Source organism: Poecilia formosa, unplaced genomic scaffold (genome assembly GCF_000485575.1).
Source record: "Poecilia formosa unplaced genomic scaffold, Poecilia_formosa-5.1.2 Scaffold340, whole genome shotgun sequence".
NCBI classification, from domain to species: Eukaryota; Metazoa; Chordata; class Actinopteri; order Cyprinodontiformes; family Poeciliidae; genus Poecilia; species Poecilia formosa.
Window position 1 is genome coordinate 179,679 of NW_006800279.1, and position 24,118 is coordinate 203,796.

A 24,118-nucleotide genomic window follows, 5' to 3' on the forward strand; every position below is an offset into this window, starting at 1 on the left:
GTGAAGGCAGCATTAATTGCGGTAACCTGTCTCCACAGAGGCGTCTCACCTCATTCCGGAGAGACGCCGCCGCTCGGCTGGCTCGGCTGCTTCCTCTGAGTTTCCAGTGAAGAATATCGGAGTGTTTTTTTTGAGGCATCATTCTGAGACAAGAGTTTCACTCCAGCTTCAGTTATTTCTCTGCTTGAAGACCTCTTAGTCTTAAAGATGAGCAGTTTAATGGCGTGTAAGGAGCCGTTTGGTGAGTACCCGGCTTTGTTCATGTCACTTTATGCAGTCTGTTGCTTGCGAAGAGTTTTATATTGTATTTTTTTTAAGTAATAGTGACCCTTATCAGCACAAAACTCTCCGCACATATATATGTTGCTCATTATTTCCATCTTCTTAAAGCTGTGTATCAAGCGATGCATTTTAGTTCAATTTACTACAGTCACAATATTTATGCTCGTTTCTGTTGTTTTCGTTTTGTTTTTTTGTTTGTTTTTTTACCACCCTGACAAACTGTTAATACTTATTAGTTATCATTTTTGTGAAATGTGGTCGGAAGCCAGCAGATTTGGAAGTAAATGAGCGGGCAGGGTTTGACTCACTCCAACCAAGAAAGTTTCCAGTTTGAATAAATTTCCTCCTTCAGAAAGTGGGAAAACCCACTGACCTTTGTCCAGGTATTACTGCTATCAGATTAGATGTCTGCTGAAGCTGTTCCCTCCCTGTGACCTTCTTGCATCCTGCTGAGTGGAAACAGATCTACGCAGTTTAACCACACACCAGTGATGCGGTGTCCAGCCACACAGGAGGATGAACAGACTCAGCAGAATGAGTTGTCATCCTGTAGGCGACCACACACACTATTACTTCCTGTTTTATTAGCTCATGCGGAAGGACTAGGGTGGTATCATCTGCACACTGACCCCTATTTTTTATATATATATAATATACTGCTAAAAAAAAATAAAGGGAACATTTCACTTTAATTTTGTGTGTGGCTCCAAATCCAGGCCTCCATTGGTTAATAAATTTGATTTCCATTGATGATTTTTGTGTGATTTTATTGTCAGCACATTCAAATTTATACAGAACAAAGTATTCAATGAGAATATTTCATTCATTCAGATCTAGGATGTGTTATTTGAGTGTTCCCTTTATTTTTTTGAGCAGTGTATATATATTGACTACAGTTAAGAAGAGCTCCCCTTTTCTGTTCATTTGTATGATACATTTTTTGTCAGCTCATTTCAGCAGGACTTAATGCCTCTCATTTTAAGTTGTTACTAATTGAAGCAGTACTAAAATTTATTTTACATTGCGAATCAATTTATTTATAGAACACTACATAAGTCATCTTAAGGCATTTTGAAAAAACGAGAAAGCCAGTTCAAGTCATTCATGCAGACAAAGTCCAAATAAAGTGCATGCAATTCAAAACAATTCAGAAAGTTACCAAACAACACAGTCAAATTCAGTTTATTATTCAGATCAGTTAATTAGTTTTCTGTCTTAAGACCCTGGAGATTCCACTGAGCCATTGACTTGCATCACTCACTCCTTATGGATCAACATGTTGTGACATTTTGTCGTTGACTTTACAGCAGGCCTTCATACTGAGCATGCATGTAATGATAACGGAAAGAAAAACTTTCCTTTTAACAGGAAGAAACCTCCAGCAGAACCTGGCTCGGGGTGAGCCTACATCAGCCCTGGGGATTTATGGTGACAAAGCAGGCACACAAAAAAACACATAAGTTGTGATCCAAGAGTACTTTCTATTTTGAAGAAATGTAAAAAGCTGACAGTTATTACTTCTTTAGTGGCTTCATCTACGAGAGAAACAAAGTTAAATGGAAAAGCTCTGAGCTGGTTTCCAACATTGTAGGATCAAGGAGAGTACATACCATTAGTCACAGTGAAACCTTCTGTCTAAGAGAGAGATGAGGTTAATCACTGAAAAGTAGGGCAAAGTATGTCATTGAACGTTAGATTCTGCATCAGCTGATGTCTCGCTCTGGGAGGGTGTCACAACTAAGCAGGACATCAAACTAGGCATGAGCGCTATACATTTATTCAGCCTACGATGGAGATCTGTAGTCTACTGGTTAACTATGGTAATGCTTGTTGATGACGTAACTGGCTGGCATCAAAACAGAGCAAGTGGGAAGCACCATGGCTGAAGGTCAATGGAAGACTTTGTTGCAAAAATGTAAATTTTAAGACCCGGCAGTCTTGGTGTGATGCTCAGGAGGAGCACGGAAAATGTCATTATTAGACAACGACTAAGCACCATGGGGAGGGGTGACGGTCTGACAGTCTTTCCAGAAACCACATAAAAAAAACCTTGGACAGGGTAAAAAACTTGTGTGGTTTTAATGGCTCTGTGTCTTACGACCATGGGAGGGTCAAACAGTGAAACCAGGAGCAGAAAAATGTCATCTGCAGTTCGTGGAACAGAGAAAATACAAGCATTATGCTTTACCACCCTAAAACGAAGCATGTGCTTTAATTCCAGCAATGCCAAGCAAGCACAACTCTCTACAAGTTCCAGTAACAATACTGAGAAGAAAAGGCAGGATTTCACACAGACATCCATTACATTAAAGTTATTGTTTTCTATATGGAGATACATTTTTCATATAAATATGTCTGCTGGGAATTATATTTGGGAATTAGTTTAGTTCATACAAACTGATTATTGTTGCTGCTGCTGCTGCTGCTGCTGCTGTTGTTGTTGGTGGTGGTGGTTGTAGATTTTTATTTTTATAAACGCATTTGGAAAAAAATCAATTGTGTGTTCTACCAACATCACATTGGTGTAATAAATTGTAGAAAAATCCCTAAAAGTAGAACTCCAGGCTGTTTAATAGTGAAAGTAAGCTAATTTTGTACATTGTGAAGGGATGGTGACTGAACATCTGTGTAGCCTTAAGAAAACTACTAATCAATGAGGCTAACCAAAGAAAAGGCTGCAATTTATTAGAGAGCATGACAATTAAACTCCAGTGCAATGGAAGAAGGTCATGTGATCTGATGAATCTGGATTCCAGAGTGATGGGCATGTCAGGGTAAGAAGAGAGGCTGATGAAGTGATGTAGCCGTCATGTCTAATGTCTACTGTAAGAGTAGGTGGGGGCAGCACCATGATCTGGGGTTGCTGCAGTTGATCAGGTTCAGTAGCATTGGGTCATTGAGGCCAGTTGACTACCTAAATAAGTGTGACCAGGTGATGCTATCAATGGATTTCTTCCTTCTCTGATGGAATGAGGATATTCCAGGATTCATCAGGGCTCAGATTGAGTGCATGGTTCAGGGTTCATCAGACATCAGCTTCATCACAGAGTTCAGACCTTAACCCCATTGAGAATCTTTGCAGTGTTCAGTGGAAGGGTCGGAGGTCGGACTCTCCCATTATCATTACAAAAGCTTGGGAAAAAAAAAACAAATCCAATATAATGGAGGGAAATGAATCTTGTGACTTAGATTCATGTCCCAATAAGCAATTAATATTACAAGTCTCAATAAAAACACAACAAACACACACACACACACACACACCATATCAATGTCTCGTGCCAAAAGAACAAAAAGACAAATCAAATAAACAGACGTGATTGCGCCCAACTCCAGGGTCAATTACTCATTCATGGGTGGAGGTAATGATATATATCATGATACAATTTGTATAAAACTTGCAATAGAGTTAAAACTCGTCTTACACTCAGTTTTGTGCATGTTAGTTTGTAATGTTTAACTGTATTTTTAATGATAGGCAGCAGCTTAATCTCAATGATGACTCCCTGGTTAAATCAAACATAAGTAAATAAATTAAATATGTTTTCTATATATAAACACAGCAACTTTAATGTAATGGATGTCTGTGTGGAATCCTGCCTTTCCTTCCCAGTTTTGTGACTGGAACTTGTAGTGAGCTGCACATGCTTTGTTTCAAGGTGGTAAAACAAAGTGCTTGTATTTCTCATCTTCCACACACTTTGCAAATTTTTTTTTTTGCTCCTGGCCTGACGGTTTAACCCTTTTTCGGTCTTAAGAGACGGAGTCATTTAGACCTCACAAGTTTTTTACCATGTGCGAGGTCTCACTGAGCCTATGTGCGCTTTTACAAGGTTTTCTTTTAGTTGTTTCGGAAAGACCATCAGACCGTCACCCCTCCTGACTGTGACATTTGCCGTGCTCCTCCTCAGCATCATGATAAGACTGCTGGAGGTCTGATAGATGGGTTCCATTGAACCCCGCCTGCTTTACCGTGTGCTCGCACTGATCCTGCATGCACTTTTATCCCTAGTTTCCTCGCTGTCTGACCGTACATCGGCCGCGCTTCTTCTGAGCGTTGCTCTAAGACCACAGGAGGTTAAACCTGAACCAGGTCCAGATAATTTACATTTTGCACGTCTTTTTAATGAGCACTTCCTTTGCACTTTCAGCTATGCTGCTTTCCACTTCTTCTGTTCTGATGCATGCCGTCATCAACAAGCATTGCCACTGTTGCCAGATAGACTACACCTCTATCATAAGCCAAATTTCTATTGTTTCTGTGGTATTCTGTTTATATCTAGCAATCCTACTTTTTACCTGCTTGCTTGCGAGAAACGGTACAAATTAAAATCTTTCTTTATATTGTGTATTTGTGTCAAAGCCAGATAATTGTCTGAAAGTCACTTGTACTATTTTCAGTTATCTGCATAAACTCTAACAAGGTTTATATTTATCAGCTGCTGTCTTCTCTTTAAAACAACAATTTCCTGCCCTGTGCTCTACCAGTATACCACAGAGGCTGATTACCTCCTGTTGGTTCAGGCATTGCCAACTTTGTTTTCCTGCCCATCGTTACCTGAGCAACTTACGGTCTTGTGTTTGAAGTCGGATGATCACCATAATCACCATGTTCTTAATCATACTTCAGGTTAGCAGGTGTTTCAGGTGCAGTCCAATGTGATCCAAGCATGAACAGCAGCTCCTTCAACAATTACTGTATTAAGTCTACAAGAGGACATGTGTTTTTTTTAACACCTATTTTTGCATGAAAGCTGAGTGAAACCACACCTGCACCGACATGTCAGTTAGAACTCAGTGATGCTTTCACACCTTGCAGCTCTGTCTGTGGAATCATGGAGAGAGTCAACTCACACCTCTGTAGATGATAATCTGAGCATTTTGTAAACTTCTTTTTCTTTTTTCTTTTTTGTAACTTGTAGCTGAGGGGTCATGGTAGCAAATATTTTCAGACCACCCATCTAGCGTATGGTGACAAATAACGCCCACTGCAGAGAATGACTGCCTGCAATTCAACACAGAGGTTAAAAACCATCTGTGAGTGAACTTACAGGTCAGACGGGGGTTCAAGCACCATTATTATGGCTTATTTGAACTAAACAAGCCCTACATTTTCTCTGTGCTTGTAATAAAACCTCAAATTTCTTCACAAAGCAGTGCCCCAGCATTTTGGATTGGTCTGTTTTGGTTCCAATTTTTTTTTCATCCGTTTCCAAAAAAATAGATTTTGATATCTTTAATTTGGAAAACATCCTTCACACATATGTAGAAAGTGTCTCTAAAGCCACAAGAGGCTTGGTGTTTATCAGTTTTATACGCCATTATAGGCGGCAATTGCTAGCAAACTGGTACACAGGGTCATTGGTTGGAGAAAGAACCAAGGTCCTATTTGGGCCAGTATGGAGCTTGTTGGTTGTCTAATTACATTATTGAGTTCATGTACACTAGTAGACCGACGGCCCCAAATTGTAAAACCTGTAGGCAAATATTTTCTGGAAATTGGGTTCCAACTAAGAACATTTCTGTTTCAAAAAGATAGGCGCGTTTCCCTTGTGGTTAACAGTCAGCTTTCTTGACACAAACTAACAAAAAGTTCAAGGTTTAACTTAAAATGTTCTAATCTTAAGGGTTTGCTTACTAGCTTAGTTTGTCATTAATAGTTTAGTTTATGCCATTAAAATAAATACAAAAAGCATTCACATCTATAATATAGTAAATTACGTCACATTTGCTCCAGATCCTTGTGTAAAGGCAGTATATCAATTTTATTTTATTTTTTATTTTTTAATCAAGATTCAATTCCCATTTCTGGGGGAACTAAAACTAATTTGCAATGATATAAGACATTAACATTGAAATGCCCAAGGATTTCTGGCACCCTAGGGTGTTTTCAAACCAGTTAGTTTGGTAGACTTGGTTCCATTGGGGACCAAAATTGCCACATTTGTTAAATTTTCAGCTGTTATAGTTCTCTTTCACACTGCACTGTCAAACCAAACCCTATGAAAAACTTGTTCACCCGCTCACCTGTGGGGGTGCTGCACCAAGATTCACTGCAGGAAACGAGATGAAAACCTCAGAAGAAGACACTGAGCACAACTTATTTCTTCACGAAATTTAAACAAATATGAACTGGTGTTAGATTTCAGTGGCTGTGGCTCAGGTTCAGCTATCTTTAGCAACTCTTTTGTCTTCCAGTTCACTCAAGTCCTTGGAAATGCCGCTTGTGATAAAGTCACACAAAATGCATACGTTCCTCGTTTGTGGATTAAATAAACATAAACGGGACAAAAATAACAAGTACAATGCACCTCTGTATTGTTTATCTTCTCTGTTTCAATTGATTGATTAGGCTATTATAAATATTGGTTTAGGTTTAACCATACATGCTACGGCATATTTTTATGTCAGTTCAGCCTGTGCAATAGCTTTTTTTTAACATCACTGTTGTCAGTGGCATGGAAATTATTTTGTTAGTTCAATACGGCTTTTTATTCATCTTTTAAAACAATTTTCCTTTATTTTGTACAGTTGGATGTAAAAATTCTTATTTAGTTGACAAAAATGACTGGTATATCATCAGGCGGCCATATACATTCTGATTCTCTGTAGAGTCAGTTTCAGGTTGATGTGATTACTTATATTTATCTTGATTTCTATTATGGAAGTCTTAAGCACATTTTTTTTTCTTAAGGGTTGGTGTTCAGTTCTGTGAAAAAACATCAGTAAAGGAAGGAGGAACACAGCTTGGTTGATTTGGGGTATTTGAAGAAAAGGGAAACTAAGACTAATACCAAGACAGGACAGAGAGCTGTGCCACCAGCAGCTGATTCAACATGTCTAAAATATAAAGTGTCAGACAGTCATCACAGAAGATTGTGATAAAAACCTCATCTCAGAATGTATAATAAATCATTATACATGATTTTTTATACTGTTTCACTGCTCTAGTTAAGTTACCTGTAATGATCATGGACATTGTCCAAGTTCTAATAAGCCACTGAAATTCAATTTTGGCTACTAATATTTATATGTGGCTTATTCAAATTAGCAATGGCGGCCAATTCCTTTTGAATCAGGGATAGATTTTGGCAGCTATACCAAACTTCCCATTTGATGCTGGCAAAATCACAAACCTTTCTAAAATATTTTTGTGTTTTAATTCTTCATTAACTTTTGGAAAATTGTATAAGTGGCTTACAAATGTCCTTCATGTGAATGTGTGAGATATTAAGTGATGTATGTTTACCCATCACTTTGAAAATTGACCAAAAACTCAATATCTCACTTTCGATCTGTGTAGTGCAACGGCAGGTGTCCTTTACAACCAGCCAAAATGTGCTGAAACAGAGGATTTGATCACCCCGCCCCAGCCTGTTGTCTTCTGATCCAACATGATTCAGACTGTGTTTCCATTGAAATTGTACAAATTGGAGTTTCATCCATCCATCCTTTAAACACGCTTATTCTCATATTGGTGCCAGAGGGGGCTGTCTCCACCGGTCATCAATCGAGAGACAAGATACACCCTGGACAGGTGGCCAGACCTGGTATTACAAAAGTAAATTTTCTTAATGGAAACACTGCAATTTAAAGAAGAAGAAGAAAAAAAAAACTAAAAAATGTGTTTTGATGAGGTTTTTGTACTATCATATTGTATTGAAACTGGTGTGTTTCACAAAACTTCAAAGTCACATTGCATGAGTCACTCCAGATTATAAACAGCAGCAAAGCGCTCAATTCCTTTTGCGATGGGCAGCTGACTTCATCTCACAGCTTCGCTCAGTTCATCAGAAGTTGAGTCATTTGAAAGTGTGAATCCATAGCTCTTCTGTAAAACCACTGACTAGTTTTCCCAAAACACCTGCCAGCGTCTCTGTTGGCTTCTGGATGATGAGTGCTAGTGCCACTGCTGAAGTCTGAATATAATCAGGGATTTATTGCATGAGCAAACTTGTTCACATGTGATTTTCATTGCATTTCTTATTTAATCAAAACACTTTTAATTGCAAAATTAAGTTGTTTTTTTTGTTTTGTTTTGCTTTTTACATTAGAAGAACATCAACAAACTGTTGCTCACATTTCTATTTTAAACACAGTTACTGTAAGAAAGCTACATTGTGCATTTTACAAAACCAGAGTTTAGTGGAACGATTCAGGAAGAAACTTCCAGCAGAACCAGGTTCAGATCAAAACATGCTGAGGATTATGCATGTGTACTTCTTGCACGTATTACAAACATTGAAAGTGTTTAGACGCAACCATGAAGACTGTGGCAGAGCTTAGCTAGGGGAAACATTGATGCTCATTTTGCATAACGCTCAGGTTAATGTTGCTTTTATAAGCCACTCCCCTTTTTTCCATTAACCTGCTGCATGTTCTGAAAGCACACACAGCCCACAATCAGAATGAGTCAGTGAAACACAGGAGGGCTTACAGATGTGTTTTTATTGTGGGACCACGAAGTGAAAGGGGCTACAACCAAAGGAATCCATGTTATTCTTGGTTTCTTACACCAGATATGCAACAGGATTTGGATTTTGAATGAAATGAAACTGTTTTGAGCATTTTGGCAAAAAACTTTCTGCCTGCAACCCAAAACAGTGGAGCGAAGTGTCTGATGAAACTTGTGCTGCTCAACCAAAGTGTCAGATTGGATGAATGAGTGCAGGTCTTTGATTTTCATGTCTCTGCAGGCCTCGCGCTACCACACCTTACAACCATCGCTCTGATTAGAAGCATCAAGCCACTTCAAAACACCACTTACCATTTTTAATTCCTCCTTAGGAACATATTTGACAAATTGCATGTATTTACAAGTTTCGGTTTCTTAGCTCTCAGAAAATAAAGAATGGCTAAAGAAAGTCTTTTAAAATGCTTTCAGGAAATATCCATCTAAAGCCTCGGTATTACCAGCCAACCGCCTTGCAGATGAGAGAAACAAGTAGAGCTGCAGGGTGTTGACAAGTACCTTCTTGCTTTTTTTGCTTTGAATTTTTTTTTTTTATGTATGTGATCTATTTTGATCAGGTGACATGTGACTAAAGAGATAGTATAAACATAAACACACTGACTGTTGGAGGCACACTGCTGACTGACTTTGTGGAAGTGGTGTGTGCGTGTGTGCGTGTGTGTGTGTGTGTGTGTGTGTGTGTGTGTGTGTGTGTGTGTGTGTGTGTGTGTGTGTGTGTGTGTGTGTGTGTGTGTGTGTGTGTGTGTGTGTTTATAGCTCCTTTCAGTCTAGACACTGCCGTGGTCTGGGTCAGGTATTGGCATGCCATTCACCTCCATTCATGTGTGGAAACAACCACATGTCAAGCAAGGGCCCACTTGGCTGCTCTTTCATAGCAGACTTGGGTGGTCAAAACAGTGAAAAGCTGGGTTCACCTGCATGGAATTACGGCCCTGAGCAAAGAATTATGATGTGGTTTATATTTCATCTCTTGAACTGTATCCAAAGCGTGCAGGTACATGCTCTCGCATTCCCAGTAAAGCTGAACAATGCTCCACTGATCTTGGCTACAACATACATTTGATAACTAGGTGCCTTAAACTAAAAGAAAAGCAATGGCATGTAAGCCCGGCCAAAGTAAGTTTAGTTTGAGCTATTGAATTGAAGTTTTGGGATAGATTAGGACTGTTTTTTTGTTGTTGTTGTTGTTGTTTGTTCTCTTCTGAGCTTTGAAACCTGACTCTTCAAATGTCATGCAGTTGATTTTTAAAAATATGTATATTTCAAGGATTTCAGGTTGCAAGTGTTGTTGAATATATTCGTACAAATGAGTCAAACATCAAGAGAAGACAACTACAGTGGAGGAAATAAGTATTTGATCCCCCCACTGATTTTGAAAGTTTTGTACTCAGTCTATGATTTTTCTGGTAGCTTCATGTAAGAGGTGGGATATCAAAAGAGAATCTAGAAAATTAAATGATATTTAAATACAAAATTATTTCATTTCGTTAAGGGAAATAAATATTTGATCACCTGACAACCATGACTAATGTTGACTCCCACAGAGACACCCTGATCTCAGTGATCTTGTTACCTGCATGAGAAACATTGATCCCTATATGAAAGGCCACCTGCCAACAAACTCAGTGACACTCCAACATCTCCATCATGGGCACGACTAAAGACTTGTCTAAAGTTGTCTTTCCTGACCTCAGTCCCACAGAAAATCTATGAAGAGAGCTAAAGCTTTGCACTTCCAAATGAATGCCTAAAAACCTTAAGGATTTGGAGATGACCTGCAGAGAAGAGTGAGCCAAAATGACTCCTAAAGGGTGTGCACACTTTGTTCAAAAAACTACAGGAAACATCTGACTGCTGTGCTTGAAAACAAGGGTTTGCCATCAAGTATTAAATTATCTTTTACTTGGGTACCAAATACTTATTTCCTTCAATGGAATTCAAATTCACTTTAATTTCTCATTTCATGTCATTTTCTCTGTTTTTCTTTTGATATTCTATGCCAAAAGAATATCAGTAGATATTTTTTTATCTTTATAAATCTTTATATTCTTTATTTCAACAAAAGAAGAATGTCATAAAATTATGACCTTTTTAAAGTCGGTGGGGGATCAAATACTTATTTCCTTCACAGTACATAGTGAAACAAGTTAATCAAAGACGGACTTTATTTATATAGATGGGCTGGCCAAACCTTATGTCATATGAAAGGTTTTACATGGTGGTTATGATGATGCAAAGTCTTTGCGGCTCTCTGAGGATGTATAGTTGTACTATACATACACATACCTGTCAAGACTCCCGTTTTGGCCGGGAAAGTACCAAACTTTACTCCTCTGTCTTGGCGTGCTCCCATATTAGTATTTTCCTGTAAATTTTCTGTTTTACAGTAATTATGCCGCTCTGTCAATAGTCACCTCTCAACCATTTAGCAGGAGTCTGTAGTCTTACAATTGCTTCCTATCTGCGCTAAAACCTTCAACGCTCCAACGCTCCAATGGCAATATTCTCAAGTCCACAACTTTTCTGCAGATTAACGTGAACTACAGCTTAGTTTCTCTTTTGTCTTCAACCAACCAGCATCTTCTTTGGTGGAACACGTTTATTTTTAAGCTGCTGAACGTCCATTCAAATTCAATTTGACTGCAACAAATCTGAATTGTAAAAATCTAAGTTGTTGCTGTGTGACATGGTAACAGCTTCATATCTGAATGGCAGATACGATATTTCATAGTAATATGTCCCAAACAACACTATTAGAAGCAGAACAAAATACAACTACCACGAGCTAAAAAGAAACGTTAAAATTATGTCTTTACACAAGTATTTTATGAGCAAGCGTAGCTGATTTGATGGATCTTAATTATACAACACATAACATCTGAAACCTGTGACCTTCTCTCAGCAGGTTAGGACTTGTTGTATGGTGTTCTACCTAATCAAACTTCTTCACATGCTGTGGAGGAGGATGAATTTCATTTAATTAGCTTCCATTTGCCGTAAGGCTACTCTTTCTTCTCGATACACAGGTGTGGATCCTAAAGGGAGGGCTACGCAAAGATCAGAAAATGCTTCCAAATTCATTCATTTTCTCCTCGCAATGTCAATAGTGTTGAGTATATGCATTAGGTTTTGATATTGTGACATGTATTCCATAAATAAAATGTATTGATTGATTGGAACACCCAGCAGCTCAAAGCACATTACAGAATAATAAAGAATTGACCCACAAGATAAACAAACGGTATCCTCCCCTCTCCAATGTGTGGAAAAACACAATTGTGTGGAAAGTGCACAGAATGTATTCCACAGAATCATAAGATATTAAAGCAATCATGCTATGATGACTGGATTGGAAAGTAATACTTTTGTGGCCTGAAGCAATGACTTTAAGTGTGAATTAGTTGTTGAATGTGCTACTCTGGTTTTGAGTAAATTTACAGGCATCCCTGCTTTCACAGCATCTCGCCGTAGTTTGTCAAAGACGGCCTTTAGTAGTGGGGATGTGCATCATTTGAATATTTAGACGAAGTGCATCAGAATTTACGTATGCAATTGTTTTAATTGCCTCTTAAGCACCTGTTGCGAGCATGAAGGGTGATGTTTCTTTATGAGTTTATCGTAACGTTCTGGATGCATCGTCTGCTTTGTCACAAAGAGCCCAGACTGCACGATGTTGTTCAGGGAGCTGCTTCGCAAATCCAGCTGAACAGGGACAGGTGACAAATTTTAATGTCAAGCTAATCTTGCTTTGGACCAACTGATTCTAATTGGCTGAAGGGATTTCCTCTTTCCACCAAAGATCACTTAAGCAAAATACGTCATGATGCAGAGAAATCTATATACAGATTTTTCACTTCCTACTTGCATGCTGTATTTTCCTTTAAGATATTAAAATACCAGTAAAATGTACACAGAAGGGATGTATTCTTTTTAAATAAGTTAAAACAAGTAAGCCTGTGGCTAATTTGAGCAATCTTTGAATAAGGCACAGGTCAAGAAGTACAATAAAGAACAATGTGTGCTGTTAAAAAACCCCATAAAAACATTAAAACAGTTGTGTGCAGGATTGCTTTTTCACTTGCACATTTCAAGACGCAGTCGGTTTGTTTCTTTCTGGAGATGACAATAGTGAAAGTCCTGTGGAAGCAAACGGCATCATTATAAACATTTCTTAGTAGTGTGGGTTTGTCTAAAGAGGATGTGACAGTGGGGATTTACCTTTCTTTTTCTCGCAGTCACTTCCTGACCGGCAGTCACTTCCTGACATATCTGCCATTAACAAATGTTACCAAATTTAGAAATCAACAGCAAGTGTGATTAATACATTTTAATTTGATTACCAGTTGGTGGAAAAATCATTTTCTTGCATACAAGAAGGTTGAACAGGTGATGCAACATTACTCCATACATGAATTATTTAGATGCTTTGTAATTAAGACATTGTGATTTGACAGATTTCTATTTGGGAGCAAAATGTTACACAGTAAACTTTTTTTTTTTACATTCGGAGAGCAGTTCTTATTGACTGAATCAATAAATCCACATACATTTTTTTATTATTATAATGTACAACAGTTTCTGCAAATTGGAGAGGTGTAGAAGAATAAAGGAGCAGAGTGTGGAGAATTTCAGTTTTTCTTCTGGTGGATAACTACAGAAACGGAATGAATTAAGCCAGTCTAACTATAAACTTGATCAAAAAGGAAAGTTTTAAGCCTAGTATTAAAACTAGTCTTAAAGGGACAAGGAGCTGGATCCACACGAGAGGAGCCTGATAACTGAAGGATCTGCCTCCCATTCTGCTCCTGACCTGCCGATTCCAATTTTGGCCAATATCAGTTTTTTTTTTTTATTATTTATTTTTGTCTGAAAAGTTGCTAAATATAGCAGCAAGTCGCTAATTTGGAAACAGCAAAGTGAATGTTGTTAACGGTGCACATGCAGATAACTGGTGAGCGGATCTGCCAATCAGGGACAGTGGTTGAATATCAGACCTTTGTGTTTTAGTCTCTAAAGAGCATCAGTGTGGTCTCGTCTTGTACTTTAAATTTCCACAAGCAGTCATGATTTTTGATCTGCTGAAAGAACGTTTAGTACATGAGTTCACTGCTCTGCAATCAACCACTTGATGACTCATCTAAAACTATGGAGATGTTTTAAAATGATTGCTGCATCTTGTTAATCTTTCCATCAGGACCTGTGTATTTCTTAGTTTTTGGAAAAAATCAGTAATCATTCCAGCATTCAAAACAGGAAGTCGGGACTTTGTGGAACTATGGCCCGTTAATAATTTCATCAGGCTTATCTCAAGGATGTGAAAATGTAGTAGCATAAGTGATAGTATTTAGGACCCAGATATCTCCTCCACCTCCTGCAGGTTTGGTTCAGATCAGGTTGTTTCACTGACAACTGATCCCTGGATCATAGTATTTGTTTCAAACTGATCAGAAACTACATACCAAGTCAGGCAGCAGTGCAATGCATGCATTCTATGATTTTCTCTCAAATCATATTGCATGACAGCGTGGACACAGGCCTCTCCTACTGTTACCAAATGCATAAAAGCATAGACAGACAGAGTTGCAAACTCTGTCTGTCTATGCCATCTGATTTTAAGACCAAAACTGACATTAAGATATTTATTTTCAGGCTTAGGAATTGGCTAAAAACGAACCAGAACTGCAGTCATTTATTGTGGTTGTTCTGAGTAAGTAGTCTGAAGACATTGTTTGATATCTCTTTAAATGAAAAGTTAAGATTAACAGTAAAAAAAAACTAAAAAAAAACGAATCAGTATTTTATTGTTTTTACCGTTAATCTTCACTTTTCAATGAAATGAAGTGTAAGGGCTGTCTGGGAGCAGCTATTGGGAATTAGCCACGGCTGTAAACACTGTGATGGAGGCATTAGATCGTTTTGATCTGCTTATTGTATCTGCACCTGTCAAATAAACAATAAAATAAAAATAAATTGTGTAATTTTGCTTCAGACTGTCATCAGCTCCTAACAGATATGTCCATGTCATGAACCCTTGTAGTCAAAACTTTAGCTTAAAAACACCTGCAGATACTGGAATTGCATGAATATGTAGCAGTCTATATTATATCACTTTAGCTGATCTGACTGGTGTTCAGCTTGTTCTTCTTTTTTTTTTTTTTCCCCTCTGTCTCTAGCTGGACAGCTGAAGGTAGGAAACATTTGATAACTTAATCCTAATTGAAGGTTTCTGTTCAAATGAGCTTTTTCTTGCTCAATGAGTGTAACTCAAGAAAGGCCAAGGCTGCTCTTTATTTTGGAGCTCTTTGGATACAATGACTTACAGTGATGTAGAGTGATGAAGGCCCACATTGCCCCTTCCAGGTATTTTCTGCTGATGAAAAGGCTCCTTTGTGCTTCTCTCCCAATACCTGCCCAAATGTCGCTGGTAAAATTCCTCTTAAGGACCAAGGTTACCCGATTTTTATTTTATTTTTTATTTTTTTGTAGTAATTTTTATAATGAATATTTTTATCTTTTTTTCTTTTTAATCCAGGGAATTTTTATATTTGCCTTTTAGATTAAATCCACCCTCACAGGTTGTACACATGTACGATGTCAGTGCTTTTACAATGTAAGAAAGCAGCATGGAACAAAACGGTATGTCATTCAAATCGGTGCTTTTCGATCATCTGGAATGGAAATGAGACACACCTCTCGGTTTTTGAAAATTCCCCAGGTTTTTTTTGTTTTTTTTTTTTTTTTTGCTTTGGATCTCTTACATTTCTGCTGAAGTCCAAGGCACTTGGTGGATTAAACAAACGAGGTCTGCTGACGTGTGTACAGCAACTCCCACTGTTCATCTTGCCAATAATTGTTGTTTAGTTCTGCTGCCTTCAGAACTACATTAAGCACACATCATGCATGGTCCTCCACTGCAGGAAGTGGTTTTCCTGTGTTTTGAGCAAGTAATGCTTTGACATTTCGTAGAAAATTATTGAAATGACTAGAGATTAAATGTACATGCTTCTTTTCTTTCTTTTTTTTGTCTTAGTTGTTCCAGACAGAGGCATTTCTGAACCTGTTGAGGACACGGACACCACCAGCTTTGTGGCAGAGTTTGTAAGGAGTATTTTTTTTAATTTATTTTCTCATCTCTTCCTGCCATCAGTAAACCATGCCACTGTTGCAACTTGCTCCCTGTCCAGTTTGTTTTTGTGATGATTATACATTGTTCTCAATTGGAAAGCTTTGCAAAGTCTTGCAGTAATCTGCTAAGAAATGTACCAGAACTGAACACACTGTGCTGCGACTGCCAGTGCCAGAGGGCTCATCGCAGAGCAAGTCATGGCAGGCTGCTCTGCGTCTCTGCATACAAGAGAGTCATTTTGTTCGGCCTTGGCAGAAGCAGAGCTTCTCTTCCTTAATTAGTCTCGGCTTTGTTCAGATGTAATGTGGTCGTGTTTGTCCTTGTCTCTCCTGCAGTCCTTGGAGGCCAATTATCCTGTCCAAGTCACAGATCCCCACGGTAATAAATGCTCTTACAAATTTGGTGTGTTATGCTGAGCATGTGTAGACAGTTTTAGTCAGGAATATAATGTGCTGCACCAAAAACCCTAAAGAGTCATTCAATAAATTAAAATATTACTGACAGTTTATTTATTTCAAGAACGTCATGACCAAGTGACACACATCAAGTGGATTAATTACACTTAGGTGGAAATGTGAAAGCCTTTGTTTTTGTTAATCGATGATTTTCCACTCACAGGTAATGAAGACATCACATTTAAAATAAGGATTTTACATCAGATCAATAAAAAATCGATTTTTAAAAACAGACATGTGGACTTAAGGAAGCATATGTTTAATACCTCCTTAAATGTTATTTTCAAAAGGTCCATTTAATCCGACAAAAGGGCCTCAAATGATTACATAATCTAATTTATTAAATTTGACTGTAAGGAGTTACAAAGCAAAAAAAAAAAAAAGTTTTGGAAATGGGTAGTTGGCAGTAAAATTTGTTGCACCAAAAAGCCTACTTGGTAAATCCAGCTGACCTCTAGATGAGGCCATCTAATTCTCAGTTAAATGATTTTTTCCCCACATCATTAAAAATAACAGATTTGTTTGTTTATTAACAATTTATTTGTCTTTCTACATATTTGAGAAGTGAATATAAAGCAGATGCTACACTTTCAATCAACATGGCAGAATGTAAAAAAAAAAAAAAAGTTTAAAAAAGAAGAAAAAAAAAGAGCCCTTGTGTCCCCCTACCTCCAAAATCCCGTCTGTCAGTCATAGACACATTTAGAGATGAAGTGTTTGTTCTGCAAATCCAAAGTGGGTTCCCTACAATAACCAACGGCCAGAGTGTTCCCTGTTTGGAGAATTAGATGGAATTTCACACGGAGGGTGTTAAGCTTTTATTGCTTCTCAAAGTTAAAACAACTCAAAAGTTTCATGTTGCATTTGCAAAGGTGCAGACATTGTATTTTATAATGGAAAAATGTTCTACATTTGCTTTCACCCTCTTACTACCATCATCTCAACATTTTTAACTGATTCAACCCTGCCTCCATGTGATGTTTTTTTTTTTTTTCATTTCTTTGTTCAAAACGGAAAGGGAAAAAAAATGGGTTCAAAAGTGAACATTTCACCCTCGTGTTCATGCATGTAATGAAAATCTATCTTTTGCATAAACGTATTAGCCCAGTCCCCCAACTGGACCCACAGCCTCAAACGTGTCATGCATAACAACAACAGGAGCTGATCATGTCACATGGTGATGCTGCAGCTCCACATTAAGGATTCTCAAAACATTTCTGAAAATCATTCCATGTGGACACAAATGATTCTGAAAATGACAACCTATCTTTAAAAAAACAAAATCATTCCCATGTGGGCAGAGCCTCAATGCAGACAAGATTTGCAAAAAATTACCATTTTTTGACCTTGACACTGTTATTGCAAAGTCAAAAACCAACAGTAATACCCACAGAAGCTCTTCTGTAAGATACTGACTGTTCTTGAGAAGCTCACAGAACCCCACTTGAGCTAAAGCTTATGTGCAGGATCTATTAGGGTAAATAAAACTCAGACATTAGAAGAATGAGACTTGACATTTAATGCTGGGTGGTTTGATATTGGTGGTAAAAAAATCTCTGCCAAAAGGTTCCAGATAAAATTCTCTTAAGCCTAAATTTTTGTCTCCCAATCAATCAATCAAAACATGTATGTGAGATGCTATTTCAGATCCACAATCTGCCAGAACAGAAATTACAAACTGAAAAAGAGATTCTAAATAGAGCCTCGAAGGTAAAGTAAAAACATTCTCTGTTGTTAGACAGTTTTAGAAGTGGCCACTGTTTACATGTCTCTCTTCTAATATGATGAAAACATCTAATCCTGTGTATCCTGTAATATTTGCCTGGCAGATGCTGTGACACTACATCTTAGCTCCATGGCCTCTGGGTACCTGCACCCCTCCTCTCAAGACAAGATCAGACAGGTCAGTTGGACCATGGTGTTCTTTTTCCAAGCTGTATTTGCCTTAATTTGCTAGGACAGCATCATGTTACCATTTGAAATATTAGCTTTAGGTTACAGTCAATTTGCACTGGGGTTTAGCATGAAAAAAGAGCACATTGTAAAAAACCTCAATTATTCAAAAGGCATAAGGACAGATACAGGAAAAGAAGAAGAACTAACTGAATGTCCTAAGGAAAAAATGTGCAAAACTGCTGTTGTACTAGAAAAAAGGTTGTCATGAAAGGAATTTCAGGAATCATATAACCAGCAAACTGAGTGCTGTTTTAAGTTCTAAGTTTGAGAGGGTGCAAGAAAAAACTTTGCTTCGGCCGTGAGATTAAAAAGTGCAGCGGTGCCTTGTTCATGTTGAGAGAGTTCTCAGTGCTGTTCGACTAGCTGGCTTAGCAAAAATAAAAATCTATATAAAGCTCCATGCAGTGTCAGTATGATCACTTAACCACAACGAAACACAATCAACCAGCCTGTCAAATGCTGGGAGGTCTTAGTCTGAACCCATGTTAAGAGGTCAGAAGGTCAGTCTTATCCCAAAATCACTAATGGTGAAGATGAAGGTGGGAAAATCATGGTGCTGGGATTTTTTTTTTTTCAGCTAAAATAGTGGAATATTGTGAAAAAGATTTAATATTTTTTGTCACTCATTTCATAAAATTGAACTCATTATATAGACTCATTACACATGGAGTAAAAATATTTTTGTAATTTTGAGGATAATGGCTTATGCATAACGAAAATCCAAATTTCACAGTCTCAGAGATTTTCAATATTACATAAGATCAATTAAAAAAAAGAATATTTCAAAAAGAAATGTTAATCTTCTGAAAAGAAGGTTCATTTCAGAGCTCTGACGGGTTTAAAGATCAGGGGAGCTTGCTTTGCCAATCAGGCTCAGTTCCACCATAGTCACTGCAGCTGCTGCTGCTCTTTCGGAGTTTGGGTCGGAACCAAGTTCTGCTGGAAAATCAAGTTTGTCAGCAGAAGGAAGCATGAAATTCTCTAAAATGTGCTGGACGATCTGCTGAGTCGACTAGACTTCATAAAAGTGGACCAGAACCAGCAGATGACATGGCAGCTCAAACTGTCACTGTAGAAACGTCACTCTGGACCTGGTATAGAACCCACAGGTTAGCCTTCCTGTTCTCTGCTGGACCACACACAGGATGGATGAGAACAACAGAACCATCATCATCTTCAGAACAATTGTAATCACAATGTTAAGGCTGGACATGTTGCTAAGAGCCAGTAGTTAATGCTGCTTGAACTGAACCATTTTTATCATTAGATTCACAAACTAACATGCTTCATTCAAACTTGCATGATTTTATTAACCAAATTATTTGATGAGTTATTGTTTGTAGTGTATTTTTAAAGATAAAAACGACAGTAAAATACAAGTAATTTTTTTTTTTTTACAATTTTTGAGAAAAATCTGCAATAAACTCCTAATTATGTATTAATGCAAAAAAGTGCAGAGATTTGTTGATTTTGTGTGAACGTCCACAATAATTCTCAAGAAACTGGAAAAACTGACATAATTTGGCAGTAAACGGATAAAAACTGCATTAATTTGACTGATTAAAATAATATTTAAGCACACTTAGTGTTTAGTCTAGGATCTAGAGGGCCACATAAAAAGCTACGGCGGGCCAGATTTGGCCCACAAGCCTCGAGTTTGACACATGCAGTTTAAATGAAAACTATCTTTCTCATTTATATGCATATAAGTGTATTTTGCTGTTGTGATATTCTTATTTACTTCATAATGAGAACATCTGACTGTGGTTTTGAACCAAGGAATCTACAAGCGTGACCATCTTTTTTTATCACGTTGAACCGTCAATATTTAGACAAATTCGGATTGTTGGTGTTTAGTTTTTCTGCCCCCCCAAAGAGCACTCCTACCACACCTTCCTCTTTAGGTCTGAGAACGATGCACAGCGTTTAATTCCTCTTTAATCTGTGCTGTGAGCAAACAGGTTGTGGTTTTGTTTCGCTGCGCAGCTGCAAGCTCCTCTAATAACAGAGCAGCCGCTCTGAAGATAGAAAGACAGCTTCCATCAGTCTGTGGTATGCAACTTTCTCAAAGGGAGCTTTGATGGTAAGACGCTTTTAGAAGAAGAAGAAGAAGAAGAAGTCATCAGCTGAAAGTGGGGAAGAAAATCTGACCGTTCACAAATGTGTATTGATGAAATATCGACCCCGGGGACATGGAAGCAGAACCTTGATGTGCTAAAAATGCACTGCTGGGTTTCTGTTTTAACACGTTTCACTGTAGGAGCATCCAGGTAGCGTCTGTAACATGAAACATGAAACAATAGATGTACAGCTCTGAATGTTGTCACTTAGACGTAACCACACTTAATTTATCCTAAGACTCTGCATTTTTGATTTCTGATTTTTCATCATGAGGGATTATAGATAATAGTTTTAAATAACTGTTTACGTGCACCTAAATAATGCTAAAAGGCTTTGTGATTAGTCCCCCTGTCAGATAGCGCCATCTAAAAAGAACAATGTATAGGAGCAGAGGAAGAAACGTCATTCAGGCAACTTTCAAAGTGGAGGAGGCGTCGGCGTTGTGGTGTTACACGTCATTCACATCAGATAAAATCTTGTCAACACTGTTTCACACAAATCATGTTTTACATTAAGATGCATCATATGTACAGTTCCTATTAAATGTATACAGTCCCCTGGATGTTTTATGATTTTTGTGGCTTTTTCAAATCAATCAACAAAAAAAAGAACTGATTTCTGTGAAATGACAGTTAAATACAAATATTTGACAACAATAAGTGATTTATACACTATATATATATATATATATATATATATATATATATATATATATATATATATATATATAATATTACATTAGTTGAAATGGGTTAATTTAGAATTGGATGAAACAGCTGGTAATATCTGCTGAACACACTAGTGCAGGATTTCTCTTAATGGATTCAAAGAGATAATTATCACCCTGTAATTATCTTGTACAAATCATGTTATTATCCAAAATAACTACCTCTTTTTCAGGGAGAAGTGAATTCAGTTTTTTGTTTCTTTTATACAATTATTTTCACTTTTTGTTCTTGCCAGGTGTGTAAGATCCCTGCATAGGTAGAAATGACTATATGAATAAATGTAACCTGTATATTCTGTGCTTGTAGCCAGTTGAAGATGTGGAGGACTGCACTTGCCCAACATCTACTTCACCAGGTACAGTTTGTTGGTTTTTTAACTCAATTCAGTTCAGTTTGGGGGGTTTTCGCACCAATTCACAACATGTCATTTTAAGCCACTTTACACAAAATATCAGTCTTACACCGCTTCATATTGACCCTAGTTATTACATCATACTGTCAAGTTTGGTTCGGTATCCACACCGGCTAAAAAGCTTAACAGTTTTTAGGGTTGGAAAAGTAAAGTGAAGTAAAAAGTTAATAACAGTAGCTCCATCAGAGGCTTCATGTGGAAGAGAAACACAGAAACACAGATAAACTGTGTGTGGGTTTTGCAGTCTACATTTTGAAAGAGAGCACAGGAAGTTAGTAAGACCTCAACCAGTGACTGTAAGATAGAGACACTTAAACACTGAAAGAAAGGATCAACTAATTCATCCATAGCAGGAGAGAGTTAAGTCGGACCCTAACAACTAAAGGATCCGTTTCCCATTCTACTTTTAGAACCTCTTGGAATCACCAGTGTACCTACAGTCTGAGAGCAAAGTGCTCTGTTTGACACACACAAAACATTATGTGCCATATGTAATTATTGCAGAATCATTTAAGCATGAAAACTGCAATTTTTGTCTCAAGTGTTTATTTCAAAATGCTACATGGAATGCCAACTTCCATAATCTGGATGTTAATCTCTGTCAGCTTATTCTAAAATCTCTCCAACGAACACACAGAAAAACTAATGGAAACCCTCCATTATCTATTATAAATTTGTATTTTCTATGATTTAATGAAATATTTAATCAATTAGCCGTAATAAATAAATTGTTTTGACATTTAAACCAGTAGCTAACTTTCACAAAAGCTCCTCTTTTCCCCTACTGCACACCTCGGTCAGAAACAACCAATCAGAGCCAGGACGAGGGTCTTAGCGCTGTCAATCATGCTCATGTACATGCTGCTCACAGCCTCCCCCTTCTTCACCACACCAGAGCCTGCCGTGATACCTCAGGCTAGTTAGCATGGCCACCGATGACCCTGGATAAAGTTTTCCTGTCACAAGAAGCTGCTACTCTGCCATTAGACTCGAAACAGCTGCAGCAAACTGGCAGTGTTGAGCAGTTCGTACTCTCACAAGAAATGTTTTCTTGTTTCTGTTATTTTAATGCAATCCAGAGAAAAATACATCAGACTTTAAGATAAGCATCTACTTTTGTGGAGGCATCCCCATTATTAGTAATCATTTATTTGCAGCTGCTGCTCCTTACAGTAATGCCAATGGAAACTGGCTGCTTGAATTGATTTTAGTGAATGAATTTAAAACTACAATTTAAATATGTCTTGCTGATTTTCTGAAGTGGTACATAAATGATCCAAAGATCTAAGGAGGACCAAGGGATTTTGTTGGGTTTTTTTTCTCTTATGACTCATTTTTTTGGCAGTAATGATGAATGAAATGATTCCTATATTAGTTAGTGTGATGTTGGAGACAGGCTGGGTTCCACATAGTCTCTGAAGTTAGCTCCTCTTTTTTCCCCTTTTGTGCTCAGACTGTCCCAAACAACTGCAGATTCTCGCCAGCCCTTGTGAAAAATGCTGCTGCCCGGCACCCCCACCCAAGATCAGCGACCTCATGAACGACAAAGACCTGCTGGACTCGCTGCGGCTGAAGCTGGACCCAAACCACTGCACCATCAAAAACTGGAAGAACTTTGCGAGCCGCTGGGGAATGAGCTATGACGAACTCACCCTGCTGGAGCATCGGACCCAGGGCTCCTTGTCTCACAGCCCCACCCAGGAGTTCCTGTTGCGCTACAACCAGAAGACGGTCACCGAGCTCACCGAACTGTGCCGCATCTATCAGCGCATCGACGTGCTGCGGCTGCTGCAAAGCTGGATAGAAAAGGACTGGCCGTCACGTTGGCAGCAGACTCACTAATAAGTTGAAGAATATATATTTATCTGTTTGTTTCCTCTCCCAGGGTGTACATGTTTTGGATTTCTTCTCTTTTATATTTTTTGGATCCAAGCTACAGGTGTGTTTTGCTTTTGTTTTTTTTGTTTAGGCAAATACTTAGAAAACGAACCTTTGAAAAGAAAACAGGTAATGAACAGAAAAAGGAAGAAGAGTGTCAGTCTTCTGGTCAGTAACGCTGATTACAATAAATACGTGACTGAAACGTGGAACACAGATGTATAGGTAACAGAATGATTCATATCCTTCAGCTCTCCACCAGTGGTGTCGGTGCTTTTGTAGAGCTGTCTGACGGTTCACATCTCTTCCAATATAAAGTCAGAACAAGCACATGATGCATCTCATCAAAAGTGCTGTTGTGTAGTTGAAGACAACAATAAATGAGATGTTGTGTTCACTTGATTTGTATCACAGCACTTGCTTTAGCCATAACGCAGCCAATTCACTTAATTTCAAAAATACTGTTTGTGTCCCAAAGAGAAACTAAATGTTGCCGTTACTAATGGCATCCAAGTATCTTCAAAGAGCTGCAGCCGGTGGTGATGCTGTGGGCAGAAAGGACTGCTGCTAGCCATCAGTGAAACAAGGGTTGGAGAAGTACAAAACAGTCTTTTCACAGATTTAACACCGGTGGTTCGCATTGTCGCCTCACGGCAACATGTTCTATAATAAAAAAAAAAAACCTCA

General features: G+C 38.1%; 1 protein-coding gene across 1 annotated transcript; it reads left to right on the forward strand.

The window, feature by feature from the left end:
- edaradd (EDAR-associated death domain) lies at positions 1 to 24,118 on the forward strand. Its single transcript, XM_007573911.2, has 6 exons — positions 1 to 241; positions 15,786 to 15,853; positions 16,217 to 16,259; positions 18,166 to 18,239; positions 21,448 to 21,496; positions 23,007 to 24,118. The coding sequence occupies exons 1-6, from the start codon at positions 208 to 210 to the stop codon at positions 23,393 to 23,395; spliced, it is 657 nt and encodes a 218-aa protein (XP_007573973.1). The 5' UTR covers positions 1 to 207; the 3' UTR covers positions 23,396 to 24,118.